Genomic DNA, 16,651 nt, shown 5'->3' on the forward strand with positions numbered 1-16,651 from the left:
AGATTCTGTTAATCTGTATTCTTATCATCACTTAATATTGTCGCTTTTAAGTTTTGTCAAGTTGTTTGCTTTTCCTAATTAGGTGTTTGTGGTATTTTCTGTGTGTTTGACAATTTAATACTTGTACACCATGGAGTTTGATTATTTTCACACACCCCATCCCCCCTTTCATTCTCTTCCTCCCACTGAAACCTTTCTTCTCCAAAGTACCTTTTCTTTTTTTCTTTTCATTTTTCTTTATTAGGAAATTTTCTATTCACTCTATATACAACCTATATATCCCCCCTCCTACCTTCTCCCACCCCCAGCCCTCCCTCTCAAGCCACCCCACATCCCTCAAATCAAGGTCTCCCATGGGGAGTCAGCAGAGCCCGGCACACTGAGCCTAGGCAGGTCCAAGCCCGTTCCCACTGCACCAAGGCTGTCCAAGGTGTCACACCACAGGCACCGGACTCCAGAAGCCTGCCCATGCACCAGGGACAGATCCCGATCCCCTGCCTGGGTGCCCCCCCCCAAACAGTTCAAGCCAAATGACCATCTTCCATATCCAGAGGGCCTAGTCCAGTCCCATGGGGCCTCCACGGCCACCAGTCCACAATTCATGGGCTTCCACTAGTGTTGCTGGTCATCTTTGCACGTCTTGCCATCATTAGGTCTATAATGAAATAATTTTTCCTCAAACACTTAAATAGCTGAGACTACAGCACCTATCTTGATTTCTGAATCTGAATACATGCATGTAAATTTTTTATTAATTATTATTTTGTTACTTCCATTTTTTATTCACTCTTTGCATCTCAATTATAGGATTGTTACTTCTTCATAAATGAGTAGTCTTTTGTTAGGGAAGGTCTTTTATATGCTGCTATTAAAATTATGTGATTGATTTTATTATGATTTCATGATTGATTAGGTTTGTCAACAAATAACATAATTTCGAAAAGAAATGTGGGGATCTGAAAAAAATATGAAACTTCATTTTCATTGCTTAATGAATCATGACTTTACTCTGAGGACCAAGACTCAAAACATAGGTGAAACCATGTAGAATAATATGTGGTTACGTCACTCAAGAGCTGTTAAAATGTTCAGTAAAAACTAGGTTAATACATTGGCTTATGGAATATAGTATGAGGAGCCTCCCCTACATCTCTGAGAACCCTTCATCACTTTCCATGGGATGTTTAAAGGTTATTTTTCTTGTTTGTTTCCTTGAGAAGAGGTCTTAATAGGCTGCTGAGGCTGGACTTGAACTCCTGGATTTGGTGTAACCAGGTTTCTCCTGTCTGCCCGGCCTTCTACAGTCCAGACAAATCTCTCTCACCCATGGTCCTGCAGCCGCTGAGACCCAAGTAAACACACAAAGGCTTATATTATTTACAGATTGTATGGCCTATGATAGGATTCATGTTATCTAGCTCTTATAACTTAACCCATTTTTGTTTATCTGTAAGTTACCATGTGGCCGTGGCTTACCAGTATTTTCACATCTTGCTTCTCCTGGGGGTGCTGGCGTCTCTCTCTAGACTCTGCCTTTCTTTTTCCGGTCTCTCTCCTTCAATTTCCCACCTGCCTCTAGCTGGCTTGCCATAAGCCAAAGCAGCTTATTTATTAACCAATGGGAACAACATATATTCACAGTATACAGAAAGACATCCCCCAGCAATTCTGCCTTCATATTTCTGGGATTGCAGTCTTTGTGCATATATACCCCTCACACTCTTTGTTAGAAAGTTCTTGCGTATAAGCTAACCTGAAGAACAGTGATTTAGACCAATGCTTCTCATTCATTCCCCCACCCCTAACCCTTGACAGCTTTTTAAAAATGAAGATTCTCATTCATTAGGTTTAGTTTAAAGTGTGAGATTCTATCTTTGTAAGAAGCAGCTCCTTGATAGTGAATCTTGATGGGTCCATCCTTTGAATAGTAAGGATAGTGAATAATTTTGTCTAGTACAATGCTTTTACATATCCAATTTAATAGGTACTTGTTTGTTTTGGCTGTATAGCATTTGAAATGAGACTAGTTTGATAAAGTGAATATATTTTTTTAATGATTATATTTATTTCACATGTCCTCATGGAAATCAATAGGGCAATGAATCAAGCTTTTGAGTTATCAAATTATTTTGATACTTTTATAGAATAACAATAACATTACTTTGATTTTATTGTTTTACTAAATTAGTAATTTTCACAAGTAATTAATGCTTGAGAGTAGAAGTTGTTTGTATTTGGAACAACATATACATAATGAAATGATCAGATCAGTCTATGCATGGAATTCATTATGATATTTATTATAGGTAATAATAATTTTATATAATTTAATAATGTGCATGAAACAGGTTTTCATGATATGCATTTTTCTTGAAGCATCATGGTTTTACTGCTTTTGGATACTGGAACATTTTAGATTTTGATTTCAAGTTAAAGATATTCAACTTACAATATGCTCAGGTAATAATAGAAACATGATATTTTAAATTATTTTAAAATTTCTATATACTGCTTTGTAATACAGAACTCTTTAGTATTAAATGTTTTATGATGGCTATTTCAATATAATCTTTAGTGTAGATTTCTACTCTTAGATTTTTGCCTTTTAATTTTAATGGTACTTACATAATAAAAAGTTTTAATCAGTAAGTTCTCATCACTGAAATACATGGTTTTCTTAATTCTTGGGAATCTCGAATCATCTTATGTTGAAGTTCAATAGTCCCACCACTTACTGGGATTGCATTTATTTTGTTCATCAGTCCTGACTTACTGGAATGTTCTGGCCTCACTTAGACTTTCAAGAGAAGTACTTTTTCCTCTTTAGCTTCAGGGTTGTTTTTTTCTATTTATTTTTCTGCATGTTTAAGAATTTTTTCTCCTGTTTTCTGTTTTTTTTTTTTGGTTGGGTATTCTCATTCTCAAAGCATATTTTAAGACAGGCATAACTTAATTATCCACTTTCCTGTTTGTTGCTTTGGTATAGTTTTGTGGTGTCTTTATACAAAAACAAGTATAAATACAGCTTCTTTGCTCGTCCTTAGTTTGTCTCTTCTAGTAACCTTTCCAATTTTACTATGCTTGAAAAATATCTGCTATAAGTCATTTTCAAAGAATATGGAAAGATGCATATATTGTGCTCTTACTTGACATAAACCACAAAGCATTTCTTAAGGTATTGCAGTCCCCTGATAAAAAAGAGTGCTGAACCTAAGGTTCAGCCCAGGCCTAACCCTGGCTTTCCTTTATCCCTTGCAGTGGCATTGGCATTATAGGCCTAATGAGGATCAGGCACAGAGACCTGGTGGGAGCAGTAGAAGTATTTCTGGATTTCCTTGCTGAAATTTTAATTATATTTTAATTAAATTTTCTGTGTTTAGTACCAGGGTTTGAACCTAGAGTCTCCAATATGGCTCTACCCCTTAACTAACTTTCAACCCTGATTAATTTATATTTAAATTTAAATATCTACATCTTGTTAGTGCTATTATAGTAGAAGTCACATTTATTACTTGTTTCAAGATACTGTGTTAGAAAAGACATACTATAAAATCATTTCAAGTTCATAAGTGATGTAGTTTCTCAGTTCTTCAAATTTAAAATCAGCATGCCAATGTTGTAAAGACTGTGTGTTCTTCCTGGAAGTTTCAATAGTCACATTGTCTTTATAGTATGATTTAGAGGAAAGAAAATTTTATATTTATTTCTTGTGTGTGTGTGTGGGGGGGCAGTATGCTACTGTGCTCCTGTGAATATCACAGGTCCTCAGGCCTGTGCTTAGGTGCCTCTACTGACTGAGTCATTTTGTCAACTCTGGTTCCTAGAAAATATTTTATCTCAATTTTTGCAGTTTGTCTTCTTTTTTTTTTTTTTTTTTTTTTTTTCGAGACAGGGTTTCTCTGTGTAGCTTTGCGCCTTTCCTGGAACTCACTTGGTAGCCCAGGCTGGCCTCGAACTCACAGAGATCCGCCTGGCTCTGTCTCCCGAGTGCTGGGATTAGAGGCGTGCGCCACCACCGCCCGGCCTGCAGTTTGTCTTCTAAAATTTGTTTCTCACTTAGAAAATTTCCAAAGTCACCACCGTTTAAATAAAAGAAAATAGGATAATTCCTTTATTTTAATGTTTATTATTGAAAAAATGCATCCTAAAATAATCCTGAATATTCAGTTCAGAAATAGTAAAACATATCTGAGACAGTTGGTCACTTTGTTTACCATGGATTTAAACTACTTAAGGCTGTTCACACCAAAAAACATTTGCAGTCATTTCCTTAGAGAGACCTCCAGAAAGCTGGCTCATCTTGCACTGTGAAAACATTTTGTGAAACTGTAGTTTTTGCCCATTATTTGTGGAAACTGTGCTAGCAAATGGTAGATGACAAGAACCTGATTGTTCCTGACACTAAACCTTTAATATGTTGTACATTGGAAGTTTGCAGACTTTGGATTGGTATATTTTTCTTTCACTTTTTACTGCATAATAAAAATGTTTTTCACACTGTGGGTTTATACAAAGCATCCCACAAAGCCACAAATTTCCATCATCTTTTCTCAGTCATGTGGGTTGAAAGTCCCCACCACTGTAGGGTAAAAGATAGAATAATGGTCTATTCAAGGCTGGTAAGACCCCACTCTCTAGACCATGTAGGTGGCTGAGTGACTCTAGCTGCTCAGAACCAAGGTTCAGAAAGACAACTTACTGGGGATTTGCTATGGAGAATTATTTATTTATTTTTTGAAATTTCTAGAAACAAGGGAACAAAAAACTTTGAGGGAAGTGTTTTCTCTATGAATTTCATGTTAGCTAATCTAGTGTTACTATATTCTACATTAAAAGTACTATGTTTTACATCAAAGCCTATTTTTATTTATTTAACTTAACAGGCTACTTGTTCAACAACTGAGTCCCTATTTGTATCTATAAGCAATACATTGATTTAATTGTGAACTTACCATTGAAATATATTATTAAGCATGTTTATGACTCAGTGATAATTAAAACACTTGTTTTGAGTGACTGAGCCCATGGATTTGATTTCTGATATACCCACCTCACCCCAATCACTTATTTGTCTGGGCTATGTATTTAGTACAGGTATTGGACCATGGTAGCTTCAGCAACTACTACTATTACTTTAATAAAGAATGAATCATACATACATCATGCTCCATACAGATGCATTATGGTGTTGGAGCTGGTTTTAGCTCAGTTGCTTTAAACAGCCTGGGAGATTCTAATATTTGGTAGGATTGTTTACTATGCAGTTTAGAGTTCGGTATATTTTGCATCAGTCACAATTCCAGAAAGGAGCAGAACCTACTTTAACTGCCTATGCTTTGTCTTGCTAGTCCCATGAGAGACTCTAGATGTTCAAAAAACATACCCATTGGATATAAAGGTATTGGTACAATACATGTATAGATTTTTTTTTATTTTTTTTTGCTGTATTTCTTAATCCAGGTGTTCAAATGCCATTATGACTAAAATATTGCCCATTCTTTCCATCCTCTTGCTCATTGAATCAACATTGTTGTGAGATGTCCATTTAAAAGAAGTTATTTGTAAATTTCAAGGAGGGATGCTTTGAATGCATATGTAACTTAATCTGGAATTTCTGAGTAATTTTAAATGGTAAAACTTTCTTCTGAACTTCTGTTGTGTTTTTGCTGCTGAAGTGATGTTGATTTACATATTTATACTTTTCAACTCCTTTTTTAAATGTTGTAAGGATCCAAGAAAGTGAGAACATCAAATCAGCTAAGACACCAGTGTGTTCAGATAACAAAAAGTGAGTTTAAACAAATCCAGTCGAAAAAAAATGCCATCCTTCATAGGACAAAAAGTGCTATTTGCTATCTTTTAGGTTCTGAGTTACAAGTTTATATAGTTGACAGCTTCTCTTTACTATATTACTTCTCTTCCTCCCCCTTTCCATTCATTTGAGCCTTATATTCTCTAACTATACCTTTTCTTCTCCTAGCTTAGTTTGATTTTCTGTCCTTCCAACTAATTTCTTTTGATGATTTCCTTTATAATTTGCTTAGTTTTCTCAGCACAAGAGTGAACAAAAATGTCTCATCTATGAAGTGTATAGAAAGTAAAAAAATTAAAATAAAATCTGAATATGCTTGTCCGCTCAACTATCTGATTGGATTACAAATCTGTTTCAGACAGTGAATTCTTAAGGAAAAGAAAGGTTAATAGTAGAGACTTATATAGTACCCTATAAGTACAAAAGGAATCCTTCCCTTGACTATGAATAAGCAAAACTCCAAAGATACCTAAGATAGCTAATGTTTAGTTTAGCTGGAGGTCAGACCATAGCCTCAGAGAATTTATTGTCAAAAAGATTACATTAATTAGAAGACAAATTCCAATAAGTTCAGCCCAGATCACATCTTGTGGGATAGAGATATAGTCAAGTTATCTGTAACACTTGCTAAGAATGAGCATGGTGCCTTACCAATAGGGAAGAATTTGAAGGACAGATGTTGAGTGAAAATAAGACAAACACAAGGGGTGGAGAGAAGGCTCAACAGCTTAGAGCACTTGCTGTTGACATGGGTTTGGTTCCCAGTACCTATCATGTAGCTCACAGCATTCTCTTAACTCCACTTCCTGAGATTTGATGCTCTCTTTTGGCCTCTTTGGGTATAACACACATGTGGTACACATACAGACAAGCAGTAACACATACACTCCCCAATGTACTTAAAAAAAAAAAAGAAACAAAAGAATATATATGTATATATGTGTATGTATGTATGTGTATATATATGTGTGTATATATATATATATATGTTCATGAATAAGATATCAAGAAGATGCAAAACTGATCCACAGTGATGTAAATGAGAATGTTATTTGAGTTGGAAAGGTGTTCTTTACTGGGAGGAATCATGAAGAGATTTTTCTGGGTCCTAGGAGAAAGGGGAAGGATTATGGCTCAAATAGAGAATAAACAGTGCACAAAGTGTAAAATAAAAACTAGTGTTTTGTTTTACTTTGTGTTTTTATGTTCAGAGGGCCACTTTTCAGCTGGCAAACGGCTTTTCCATTCCACCCAATATTCTGATATGGGTCCATTTCAAATTGATACAAAAAGTGTGACATAAGAGGTCCTACTTCATTTTAACAGATCTGAAAATGTCTTTCTCTTTTTTCTGGGTATAAACTCCTGGGTTATTTGAATTTTCTCACTCATCTTTCTGTCTCTATTTCTAACAAAGCTGATTGCAGTGAGAATTTAATAAACAAACTGTTTGAATAAAGGACTGAGTGAATGTATTGAGGGCTAAATGTTGTATAATGTAGTGTTCATGGAATTCATGCCAGTTTTCACAGCCTATAAAACACTTGGCTAGTTAGCTCAGATGTCAGATATTTTTCTATTAAAGAGTAATTTATTTTTAAAATGCTAGGATTGGTTAAACAAAATCCATGTGGTTTTCTGATCAGTTTGACTAATGTTTTCTCATCTGTGACTTAAATGTCATTTATATCTTTACCACAGTTTTGAATTTTTAAAGTAGAGGCGTAGAATTGCTTGTAAAGAAATAATTAATTGATAGAACCTGGATTTCAGACAATAACTCAGGGCTCCTGGTACAGTCATGTCGTCCTTTCACCTGTTAGGCTAGCTTCTCTGGCTTCCTAGCAGAATTCACTTTATGTTACTTTTCTAGATAAATTACTACTTTGAAGTTATGAAAAGAGGCTTGTTAAAACCTACAGTGTGCTAAAGCCACCATAGTTTTTTTTTTTTTTTTTTTTTTTGGTTTTTCGAGACAGGGTTTCTCTGCGTAGTTTTGCGCCTTTCCTGGAGCTCACTTGGTAGCCCAGGCTGGCCTCAAACTCACAGCGATTCTCCTGGCTCTGCCTCCCGAGTGCTGTGATTTAAAGGCGTGCGCCACCACCGCCTCGCTTCACCATAGTTTTTTATGTGTGCTTTCAATTTAATAATGATTTTAAAGATTCTTTAAACAAGAATCTAAAGGTATTTGTAAACTCAGTTAACTCTTTCAATAATTTATTAGTTATTTTTTTCCTATTGTGGTTTTTATCACTAAGGTGGAAATAGACAAATGGTGTTTACTAATTACACACCTTGGATCTCTAATTTCTGCCTAACATAGGCATTTGTGTTGCAATAAGAAGTACATGATGTAGGGAAAATAGTTTCTGCTAATTCATCCTAGATTGTTAACTTTGTGTTTGTAAATAGTATTCAGTATAAGCTATAGCATGTGTATTGAGAAAATTCTGGGTTAAACTTAACCTAGGAAATACTCTTTTCATTCTGCTTGATTAATATGAAACGCTAAAGAAAAATTCAAAAGGAACTAACCAAACACACTTTGAGATACAAGATTTTGCATTGGATTTGGATTAGGACAAGGATGTGGTAGGGTGATGTGTCAATAAAGTTATTATAGGCTTTGGTCTGGGTAAAGAGAACTATCAGAGAAAATTGATAGGAGGAAATCTGAAGCTTACTTGAGAAATCATGAAAATGTGGATTATTCCAGCCTTAGTTCTTAGCCTCTCAGTCCAAAGAGTCTTCTCTGAAAATTAATTAATGAGATTTGTTCTTTGATTGTTTTACACATGTATGCAATACATACTGACCAATCTCACCCCAGGAAGTCCCCGGTACCTCTGTCTATCCTCCTTTTCTACAAATCTTTTTTTCTCATCTTCATGTCTATTCATTTTGTTTTGTGACCTACTAAGTTTAACCAGAAACATCAATGTGAGCGTAGATTCGGGACTAACTCCTGTAGCCTGGTGGGCGTAGTAGTAGGTACATAATTCAAGACAATGACTCCCCTTTTCCCAGAATGTATCAATAGTCACTAGTTTAGCAATAAGTGCTAGGGGCCTGTGAGCCCCTTCCATGATTGATTGCTGACAGGTCCAGTCTTTTTGTGTAAGATCCAGTGCAGGGAACTGCAGTTGCTGTGGGTTTGATTTCAATGGTCGTATCATGGCTAGAGGATGATATACTTTACCCTAATTTCTGGCTTTTGCATATTTCCTGTCTTATTTTCTGCATTATTCCCCAAGCCTTTGATGGAGGTTGTATAAATATCTTGTGTTAGGGCTGAGCCCACAGCTGTGACTTACACTCAGCATCTTGAGCAATCATGAGTCTCTGAATTCATGGAGCTAGAGGGACTCTGTATAGCAGCAGTTGTGACTCAAGAATCTGGAGGTGGCAGGCTCAAAGAGTCTTATTTTTAATTTTCTAGGCAATATTTATTCAACACCATAATGAAAGTATTCATTCTCCCAGTTAAGTTATCAGAGTCTTAACTACATATAAAATACTACCATATAACATAAAAGAGTGATGCTCTAACCTTTGCTATCATTTAAAAGCAATCTCTATTTTGACAGAGGAGAAAAATAAGGTATAAGTACCCCAAATAATTATTATTGAAAGATTACATGTATAGGATATGATGAAAGCATATGACTGATGACTAAGTTGGAAGGTTAGTTAGGAAATGTTCTAAAATATGTTCAGAAGCTAACTCTGATACTTACTTGCTTTGTGAAATTTATTTTCCTCATCTGTAAGGTGGGGATAAGAATATCTAACCTCATTTAAATAACATTTAAAATATTGGAAGTTTAATTTTATTTTTCAATTTAGTATTTTTTACATCTGTGGTTTGTAGTGTGTGCATGCCTGCATGCTTATAGCACTCATGCACAGGTCAGAGGACCCCTTGCAAGAGTCAGTTCTCTTCTTTCAACATATGGGTCCTGCAAACAGAACTCATGCTGTCAGGTTTGGCAGCAGATGCCTTTATCCACTGAGCAGTCCAAACTGACCCTAGAGACTTGAGCACAGGAGCTCATTAAATGCAGTTGTCATTAGCAATAGCATATTTAACATAATAATCATTTATATAAATCCTTTAGCAAGATGAATTATAGTTAGTGAGCAGATGTTGTTCTAATGTAGATGATGCAAATTACCCTTTCAGAGTAAGGGATTCAATAATTATGCTTTAAAGAAATAGGGGGTGTAGTGAGGTATCAGTGAGGCTGGAAAATTAGCAATAAATATAAAGATATGTGCATTAAAAGGAGTGATAGCAAGCCAAATCTTTCACATACAGGCTGCAGAGCTGAATTTTTAAATATTCAGGATTAGAAAGACAGTGACCATTGGTTAGAGATTTAAGCTCATTCAGTATTATCATTTGTAAAGGGTTTGCTTAGAATAAAACTGTTCAGTTTGTTTTCTGTTAAAATCTTTCTGGCTTAGAAAACTCATTGAATCTTCCTCTTAAATAATGCAAACATTCTTTATACAACAATTGATGTGACCAGATATTTCTTTAATATTGACCTATCACTGACCTAGTAATTTTTTTCACCTTGAAGTTTGTATTAACATTGACTTTTCTTTCAGTTTAAAAGGATTTGAGAACAATCAGAGCAGTTTAATTTTTGTTTATGTTTGTTTGTTTTTGAAATGGAGATCTTACTATGTAGCCCAAATTGGCTTTAAATTAGTTACCTGCCTCAGTCTGTCCTTGGTGCTGGGATTACAACTATGCCAGACTTTTCTTTTTTTCTTTTAAGAAAAACTATAAAATTACTGTAATTCCAAAAGAACTCAAAACTACACACACACACACACACACACACACACACACACACACACACACACACTTTTCATTCAGATGCAAACAGTGAAACAAATTTTCTGTAACATACATTGACTTTTATGTTTCTTTTCAATATTTCAGTTCTCTTTTTTGTATATGTACTATTTATAATAATTCTTAGATTAAGTGTCTTAATATTGGAATACTTTCCCATGACTACTGCTTTATACTACAAAGGGTAAAAACATTGGAACTTGAAAGGTCTCCTATCTTAAATCCAATAAATAAATGTCCTCTGTAGGAGAAAAATTTACATATTAAAGATCTGATTTTATTTTTTAACAAAATTTCTGTAAATATGAAAATGGAAAATTCTGTTATTGGTTGATTTGTAATGCAATAAATCATATTTTTATTAAGATTAAAACTAGGAAAGGGGTATATATACATTTATAGAAGAATTCTAATAGATAAAAGTAGCAAAAGGTCTAATAAGTGGCTAGCTGCCTTGCTCTCAAGAATAAAAAATATTTTATTTTTATTTTTTCTTTGGTTTTTTCGAGACAGGGTTTCTCTGTGTAGCTTTGCGCCTTTCCTAGAACTCCCTCTGTAGTCCAGGCTGGCCTTGAACTCACAGAGATCTACCTGCCTCTGCCTCCTGAGTGCTGGGATTAAAGGTGTGCGCCACTACCGCCTGGCTAAAAAATATTTTAATATGTTTATCTGTAATTATCAAATGATTTTCAAATTGTGAAGCAAATCATCAGTAAGTTCGTATTTATATCTTTCTTGAACTAGGTACATTATAGAAATCTGGAATATCTGATCCTGCATATCTAGTGAGGTCTGGAGTAGCACTCTATGGCCCAAGTCATCAGCTAATTTATACCGAGAGAATTTTGTATGATCATCTTTAGGAAGAGAGGTTGCCAGTTACTAGGAAGAGATAAAAGAATTTAATACTACACCATTTTGGAGATCTTCAGGTGGCAGGCCTCTTTAGTTCCAAGCGTGGATATACAAGAGAGTACATTCTATTTTACTGTCTTAGTTACTACTAGCTTCTTAGGGAGATCAAAATTATTTCCCTGTTTCCCCTAGAACTAGCAGTGTTTGATACATACTGTGCTAACAACTTTGAGGAACTTTCATTTGTTTTGTATTGTAAAAGTTGCATATGAAAATAATTTTATTTTATACTTTAGAAGATGGATATACTTTGTTGTTGTGAATATATGCTTTCAGTTGTAGGCTCTAACTTCAGAATTATAATTTTGAAATTCTATTATACATTAAGGTAATAACAGATGCAAAACCTCCACTCAGTTTTGGAAAGAGTTGTAGAGAGAGGAGAAGACCTATCAATAGTGTACTTTTGGTTAACATGGCACATTGTGTATTTTTCAAACAAAACTTTGAAATCAGCTTATAATAAACTCAGAACTAGAGGTGCATGTTTTTTTTTCTGGATTTCTGTTTGATATATTTTGTGCAGATTGATGGGTTGTTTATGGCATTTTCCCCCTCCTCTCTTCAGAGTGATCTTTACTTATGCTATAGGTTCCTCCAAGGTGAGGAAGTATATGGAGGGGCAATTCCAAATTGCACTGTGTATGACCCTTCTGGGTACTCTTAAATGTGAGCAAATGCTTTCTGTCACTGTGCTAGTCTAGTGTCTTTTAATTTAAGCATAAATTAAGAAAAACAACAAAATCCAGAAAGTGGGACTGTGAGGGTATTGGTGCCAAAAAACCCATGGTGAAGAGGGATAAAGCTCCAAATGTTGGAACCATGGAAGGAGGGAGTGTCTTTGCTCAGATTCCTGTATAGGAGCTGAGTTGAGTTTTCCTTGCTCCTTGGACTTGGTTTCCTGGGGAAGTCTTGACTTTTTTGGGTCAATGGTCAAAGTAGGAGTTAGCCTGGAGTCTGGCAGGCTAGTGGGAGTGAGTGTCCAGGATGGAACTTGATGCTAGACTCCAGGGGTCTTGGGTGCAAGGGCTGCTGCTAGGATTTTTGGTTCTGGCTGATAAGGAAAAACTGCCAAAATGCTTTTTCAGGGTCATCATGTCTCTAATGACCACTGCTTGAACTCGTGCAAGCAGGTTGGTGGGTCCAGGGCTCAAGCTCCTCTGTGGCGGCTGTCTTAGGGCGTGTTTGCAGCGACCACAGGGCACATAGCCTGCTGTGGGAGGGCGGGGTGGCTATGTCGGTTGTGGGGCATGCGCGGCTCTGCGCGCGGCTTCTCAAAAATGGCGGCGGCAGTGTGAACTCTGGTGTCTGCTCCGGGAACTAGCATGACAGAAGTTTTGTTGCTAGGGCGGAGGAGACCCGAGGTGCGTGGTGCCCCCGGCCCCCCATGGGGAGTGGAGACTAAGTCCTGGTGTCGGAATCCTGATGACTGTCTGCAGGGCGGGAGGTCGGGAGCCTTAGGGGCACGTCCTGCGCTAGGAACGCCCCCTTACTGCCGCGCCAGCGTCCCGCCTCAGTTTGTCCAGACACCCCTGTCTCACACTCCTGGACGCTTTACCCCAGATGCCACGGCTGCTGTGTTTCACTTAGTGGTTACCGTGGGCCACCTCGGCTGCTAGCGCACAGTGCTGCCCTTCACGCTGGCTCGGAGTCCCTTCACCGGCCCGTCTTGCTGGAGGCATTCTGGCCCCTGGCCCAGCTCCCTCAGAGGGCCCCTCGCCTGCAGTGCCGACAGCGCCCTCTGCAATTCTCCCCAGGGTAGGTGGGACCAGGCTCAAGCCTGGGGGCTTTGCGGGTGGTTAGCATGGCTGAGGGGCAGGATGACTTCGCAAGGTTTGGGCTCAGACCAGAATTTGCGAGGTAACTTGGATTTTGGGAGGGGACGTCAGCATAGGAAGATGCGCCTGTGGCCTGGAGCCCGCGCGGGTCCCGTGCCAGGTGTGTGCCTTGGGGCTCCTCGAGGGGGGTGGGGTGGGGTGGAGGGTTGTTAGCCAGCAAGAGTGGATGCCTCCTGGATGAAGCTGGATGGGAAGGCATAGACACTCCTCCTGCAAGGATTAGGCGAGGGGATGTAGTTAGTCAAGGTTTAAGTCTACTGACCACTGTACCTTTCATTTTAAAACAGCCCTGTTAAGGTTCCTCTCCTTTATTTATTGATTTTTTTTTCTTACCTGAATAGTACTTGTACTCCAAGAGTCTGAAGAGATATTAGGAGAATTTAGAATTTGATCCAACTTTCTTTTTCTTTTTCTTTTTCTTTCTTTCCTTTTTTTTTTTTGGTGTCTTGAGCAGGGAAAATATCTTTTGGTATATGATACTCAAAAGTATTGGCGATGCCTTTTTCCTCAGAGAGCTTCAGCTGTTGCAATTTCAGTGCTTGCAGGGACATTATTATTATTATTTTCAGTTTGAGGGAAGAATATTGGAAGATGTACTTGAGTACAAGGAGGTTTTCCCCCCATATTGGCATATACTTAATTCTAATAATTGCTTTGAAATGTTTTTCACTGATGACAATTTTATCTTTTTTGCTATTCTTTTTTCTTCATTAAATAATCTATTTGTAATGATGGGTGTCTTTTTAAGCTGGTTGTGGTTTTCTGTATTTAATGGGAAGAATGTGGAAATAAGCTTTCGAAAGTGTGTCTAAGCAAGATTTTGAGAAGACAGTGAGTTTGTTACCTTACATTGATCTATAGCTTTATCATCTTTAAAATAGTCTGAAACTTATAAAATGATTTATTCAAGTCATTTGAAACAGCTTTGAAAAGTTTGAATACTGTGTCTGTCATCTAAGTGTGTAAGTCCCTTTATGCGTCTGTTTACCTCAGAGAACTGCTTTGCTTTATAATTGTAGTTAGGGGAAGAAAGAATACTGTAACTGGTATTGCACTATCTATATGAGGCTGTTTTTAAATTGATGATGTCATAAATGTATCCAGTTGCTCTTAAGCATCTATTACTTGTCACGAGGCATTTGGTCAGCCTTTTTAATTTATGGCTCAGTTAACAGGTCTTCATTAAGCACCTGTGCTCTTTTATTTTATGGAATTCACCCAGTTTGAGGTATATTTATTCAGAGCCCATTATGTGTTTTATTTTCTGGATATTTAAGGCAACCAACCCAGCAGTAGTACTTTATTCCTGTATATTTCAGTATTGCTAAGAAAATCATAATTTATGTAGAATAAATATTTCTTTGCTTAATGGACAAACTTGAGTATTTTTGCCACTGTTCTTTACATTCTGGTTGTAACCAAAAATTATCTCTGGTTAGGTCTGTGGGAGACAGGGATATTTTGCTAGTATTAGTTGAAATCAGTATGCACATTGGAAGTTGGGTATTTTTAAATACTAAGCAAGTGCACATTTATGACCAAGTAGCTTAGGTTATAACTAGATTTAAAAAGTACTTTTCTTATTTCAAAATATATCTTAAATCTCTCTAAAGCCAAAATAATAAGGATTGTGATGGTCAATTACAGGCTAGATGTGACTCTCATTTTTTTTGAGTTTGTTCCTTTTTAGCTGCCTGCCTGTTCCTCCCAGATGCTTCCTATCACCCCTTTTCCTGCCCATGTTCTCTTCTGTTGGTGTCTGTTTCCGCATTAGTGAAATGGTCTGGGTAATCCTGGGCTGTCTCACTAAGAAATAATTGATGATTGCAAAGTGCCTTAAAAAGGCTGAGTAAATACTAGGTCTTTTGAATGAAAATGACTTATCCTTTTGTTCCATTATAAGTTAGTTTCAAATACAAATTTTTAGTTTGAATTCTTATGGGGGGATATTTTACTTGAAATTTTTATTGCCCCCACCTTTGGGTTAAGTGGAATTCTGGGGTGGTTGCAAGATGATCCTCTGTTCTTTGAGCTACTAGTCACCTTTTAGAAACAAAGTCATTATTAATGTCATAGAGTTAGTACATGGGATCTCCAGATTAGAAGTGATTGTAGAAATAGAAAACCTGGAAATTTGACAATAGTCAATGTTGATCATTTTAAAAGTTTACCTTTCATGGATAGTCTTGATACTCTTTTTAATAATCTTTTATCCTGATGGATATAGAAGAATGGCAATTTCATTTATCTTAAGTCCAAAGTGGTATAATTTACTTATTTAATTTTATAAATATAGGAATAAAATTAGTGTTAAATATGTTTTCTACACTTAGTAGCTTGGGTTTTGGTTACTTGAAGCATAGAAATGCCTTTACAACTAATGTCTCATTTGCAAAAAGTCTAACAGAAATGATAGTTATTTAAGTGGGATAACTTGAACAAATTTGAAAAACTAAGATTTGAAGTGGGCATATATTGTTTGGTTTTCATGAGTAAGACATTTTTGTTTATTTTGCCTTGTTATCTGGTATAAGTAAACCTTAGTAGCCATAGAAATAATAGTGATGGTGTTTATATTGTGATTTCTATTAAACATAATGTCCCTAAGTCTTTCTCCTGCTTTTGTTTTGGGGCATGTGGTGAGATGTTTTTAACAAGAAATGAGGAGTAACTTATTATGTGAAAAGTTAAGTGATTTTCAGTTCACACGGAAGCTTTATATGATATGATGGTGTTTTCTAGACTAGATGAATTCTTTAAAGAGTTAAAAAGTGGAGAAAACTTGTTGAATTTTTGTGTGAGTAAAGGGCTGGGAAATATCTGAAAGTAGAGAACACTTAACTCCCCTACTTGTGACTTGTGTTTATGGCTGTGGTTCTGCCCCTTCCTAAGTTTATAGGACCAAATTGTTCTAAGAGCGGAAAGAGAGTGCTCACCTTTTGTAGTAATTTGCCATTGTAAACTCCAAAGGGCCAGACACAGTGCAGTTCTATGATATACTTGAGGATACGTTCGTTTGAAAAAGCTTGTGTGTCTTGCTTCTTGTCTTCAGAATATACATCACAGTTTTTCACAGCTTTTGCTTCTCAGAGGATTAGCTAGTACAGAATTCCAGACATAAACAACTCTCTTTGATATGTACCTTGTAGCCTTTAGTAGTTATTTAAGAATGAATACTGTCAAAATCCTTGGTTTTAATATTTGGTCACATTTCCTACC

General features: G+C 36.5%; 1 protein-coding gene across 15 annotated transcripts in view; it reads left to right on the forward strand.

The window, feature by feature from the left end:
* Positions 1-16,651, forward strand: part of Scml2 (Scm polycomb group protein like 2) — a 245,418-nt gene that overhangs the window by 132,175 nt on the left and 96,592 nt on the right. The window contains exons 1-2 of one of the 15 annotated variants that reach the window (XM_076562556.1): positions 12,857-12,958; positions 13,158-13,352. The exons of 12 other annotated variants lie outside the window; for them this stretch is intronic. Coding sequence is in view for 1 of the 3 variants with exons in the window: in XM_076562554.1 (XP_076418669.1) it covers positions 12,920-12,958 (39 nt within the window). In the remaining 2 variants the exon portion in view is untranslated. Of the gene's footprint in view, positions 1-12,856; positions 12,959-13,157; positions 13,353-16,651 lie in introns of those variants that run through there. 2 more of the 15 variants (XM_076562554.1, XM_076562559.1) reach the window with 2 other exon arrangements.

Source organism: Peromyscus maniculatus, chromosome X (genome assembly GCF_049852395.1).
Source record: "Peromyscus maniculatus bairdii isolate BWxNUB_F1_BW_parent chromosome X, HU_Pman_BW_mat_3.1, whole genome shotgun sequence".
NCBI lineage: Eukaryota > Metazoa > Chordata > Mammalia > Rodentia > Cricetidae > Peromyscus > Peromyscus maniculatus.